Source organism: Cupressus sempervirens, chromosome 1 (assembly GCF_028749045.1).
Source record: "Cupressus sempervirens isolate cs-2001-9-10 chromosome 1, ASM2874904v1, whole genome shotgun sequence".
Lineage (NCBI taxonomy): Eukaryota > Viridiplantae > Streptophyta > Pinopsida > Cupressales > Cupressaceae > Cupressus > Cupressus sempervirens.
Window position 1 is genome coordinate 379,917,468 of NC_143118.1, and position 3,109 is coordinate 379,920,576.

Here is a 3,109-nt window from a genome sequence, read left to right on the forward strand (position 1 = left end):
TATGAAAAACATCTAAAACTAAGAAAAAATATTAAAATGATAATATGTGTTTGTTATTGAGTTGGATGTGACAACATATGGGGGTGAAGAAAATGGTCTAAATCTGTTTCGCTGTGAGATATGGGAGTTTACTGAGGCGCTGGTCTATTTGCACAGATAGGTAACAGCTACCAATGTAAATTATGAAAGCAAAACCTTTTGAATTGACATGACAATGGAGAAGTGACAGGAAATTAAGATACAATGTGTGCACACATGACTTAAAATCTACTCATGGTGTTGTGTATACACAGGACACAAATCACCCACTGTGATGAATAAGTTTGGAGAGTCCAATTCAAAATCTGTAAAAATGTGCAATGTTCATGGTGGGCAATGGGCACAGATGCAACATACCAAAAAGCCCACACCAGTTGAGAAAACTCCATTGAATCTCTGAAGAGTGCTTGAACGTGGAGTTAGCATGTCAATAAAAATAAAAATATTTGAAAGGAGAATCCACAATATACCCACAAATGTGCACTTTTTGATTTGTAAGAGAGGAGAATCCACAATATAGAGCGATTCATGGCCAAATACTCCAGCGTGTGGCCTTTAATTCTCATCTAAATGCAAGTCATGGTCTCAATTAATATCCAACCCAAGCGCCTATGAAACTCTAAATATGCAATTTGAACTGTGGTGAAAAACTATCTTACCGACGAAATGAATTGATTATGACGATCTGCAACGCACAAGATATCTCTTCTACAGATCATCGGATGCGTTGGTGTTTCATGTCGCTCTCTGTCACTTTATTGGCATGTTCCTCTCAATCAATTTCCCAGCTTTTCACCTCGAGCCCTCCCTGTCATTAATCACCAACTCTTTATCAAAGGAGTTGTAAAATATAATACACTTTTTAATATTTGATCAAATCCTCGAGATTACACAAAAATATATTAATCTGAAATCATTTCATTCGAGAGTTTTTCGATGTGAGTCAATTTTTGGTTGGAGGTAACTCTAAAGAGAAAGTCTATCGACAGACGTAAAAAAAAATGGAACGTAAATGATATGAAAGATTTAGATCAGATCATTCTATGGGCATTAGAATTCGAATTGAACATGATAACAAGTTTTAACATAAATGATGAGAGATTTAGTAAACTAAATCTTTAGTCAAATCATTCCATGATGATAGATTGTGGTAAAAAAAATATATACTTCTAATCATTCAACATAATTAAGATTGTATAGTCTGAAACCATTTACCGATAATGATTTTTGAGCATGAATCAAATTCTAGTTGCAAGCAACCTCATAGGAAAAACCTATCAGCTAATAATACTATAAAATATTAATTTTTTGAATTTTAAAATATTTGTAAAGTGTATGTTGATGGATAAAAGTAGAAGAAAACAATACTTATATCAATTTATTAAATTTAATAAAATAAAAATATCTAAGTTATAAAGGGATTCATTTTTTTAATTGGTAAGTGGTTGAAGTTAAGATTAATTATCATTATGTATTGCGATTAATTGTTATTAATTATTAAGTTCATGTAGATTCAATTCCTTGACCTCCCTAATAAGAAGCTCACAATATACCATTGTATTGTAGGTTCTTACCTAGTTATTAAGATATTATTTTAAACAAAACAAAACTAACAATCGCATCTTAGGATGCAATGGATACGCTGAAGAGATATTTAAAGTCAAATAAAGATTTTTTTTTAGCATATATTTATGGAACTAATAAGGTTAGTAGAAAAAGAGACAAATGGGAAAAATAAGATGGACGAGATAAATATCCTAGCTAAAATATATTCACAACCGTAACCCCCAACCTAACTATAACTTTAACCATCATCTAGAACGTCATATTTGTCGCATTTGCAACGAATTTAATCCATCTACATCTGATTCCAGAATTTCATGGGGCGAGAACATCCAAAGGCGTCATGTGGTGATGTTTCCATTCATGGCGCAGGGCCACATCATTCCCTTCCTTCACCTCTCCAAACTCCTCGCCTCTCGAACCGGATTCACCATCACCATCGTCAACACCCCACTCAACATTCACGCCTTAGCACCCACCATTCAATCTGACCCCTCTCTTGACATTCGCCTGGCGGAGCTCCCTTTCTCCAGTGCCGATCATGGCTTAACACCGCGTACTGAGAACTTAGATTCGCTGCCTTATTCGCAGTTCGTCACTTTCATGGAAGCCGCAGAGCATTTGCAGCCCCATTTCGAAGATCTGATCCTTAAGATCTCGGAAGAAGATGGCTGCGCCCCTCTCTGCATCATCAGCGACATGTTCCTCGGCTGGACCCAAGACGTCGCCGACACGTTTGGAATACCCAGAATCTTCTTCCTCACCTGCGGCGTCTATGGCACTTTGCTTCACTACTCTATGTGGAATCATCTGCCCCACACAAAGACCCACTCGGAAGAGTTCGCCCTCCCAGATCTGCCTCACGTTTCGCTGCACCGATCTCAGCTTCCCACTAATATAAAAATGGCGACAGGAACGGATCCCTGGAGCTTGTTTCAGGCTCGCCAGTTACCCCGCAATATGCGCAGCTGGGGATTTATATGCAACTCCTTCCAACAGCTCGAGAATGGATATTTGGAACATCTCAGAATATCCACCGGCAGGCCTGTCTGGGCGGTTGGCCCTCTCCTTCCTCAAGAGTTTCTCTCTTCCACTGAATCCCATGTTATGTCTGATGAGTTATTGCAAGGTAAGGATGCAACCACCGATGCGGTTTCCTGCTTGCGGTGGCTCAATTCTCAGAAAGTTCGTAGTGTGATCTACGTTTCCTTCGGCTCGCAGAACACGATCTCTGCGTCGAATATGAAAGAGTTGGCACTTGGTTTGGAATCAAGCGGGCAGCCCTTCATCTGGGTAGTCCGGCCTGGTGCAGGGCACCCTGACAAAGTCATGGAAAAACATTAAGTCCTAAAGTCTAGAAAGTTATTTAAATAAGTTTTAAAATTTAAATATTTAAAAAGTAATGGTCAAATAAGGATTAGTTGTTTTGTTAGAGGATCCAACTACTTTGGATCGGTTAAGGGAGTTATTTTAAGTATATGTAAGTCTCAAAAGGCATGAGGGTACA

General features: G+C 38.3%; 1 protein-coding gene across 1 annotated transcript; it reads left to right on the plus strand.

Annotated features, from left to right (window-relative positions):
- Window positions 1–1,040: 1,040 nt before the first annotated feature.
- Window positions 1,041–3,109, plus strand: LOC149577840 (crocetin glucosyltransferase 3-like). Its single transcript, XM_089798277.1, has 2 exons — window positions 1,041–1,047; window positions 1,859–3,109. The coding sequence occupies exons 1-2, from the start codon at window positions 1,041–1,043 to the stop codon at window positions 2,944–2,946; spliced, it is 1,095 nt and encodes a 364-aa protein (XP_089654403.1). The 3' UTR covers window positions 2,947–3,109.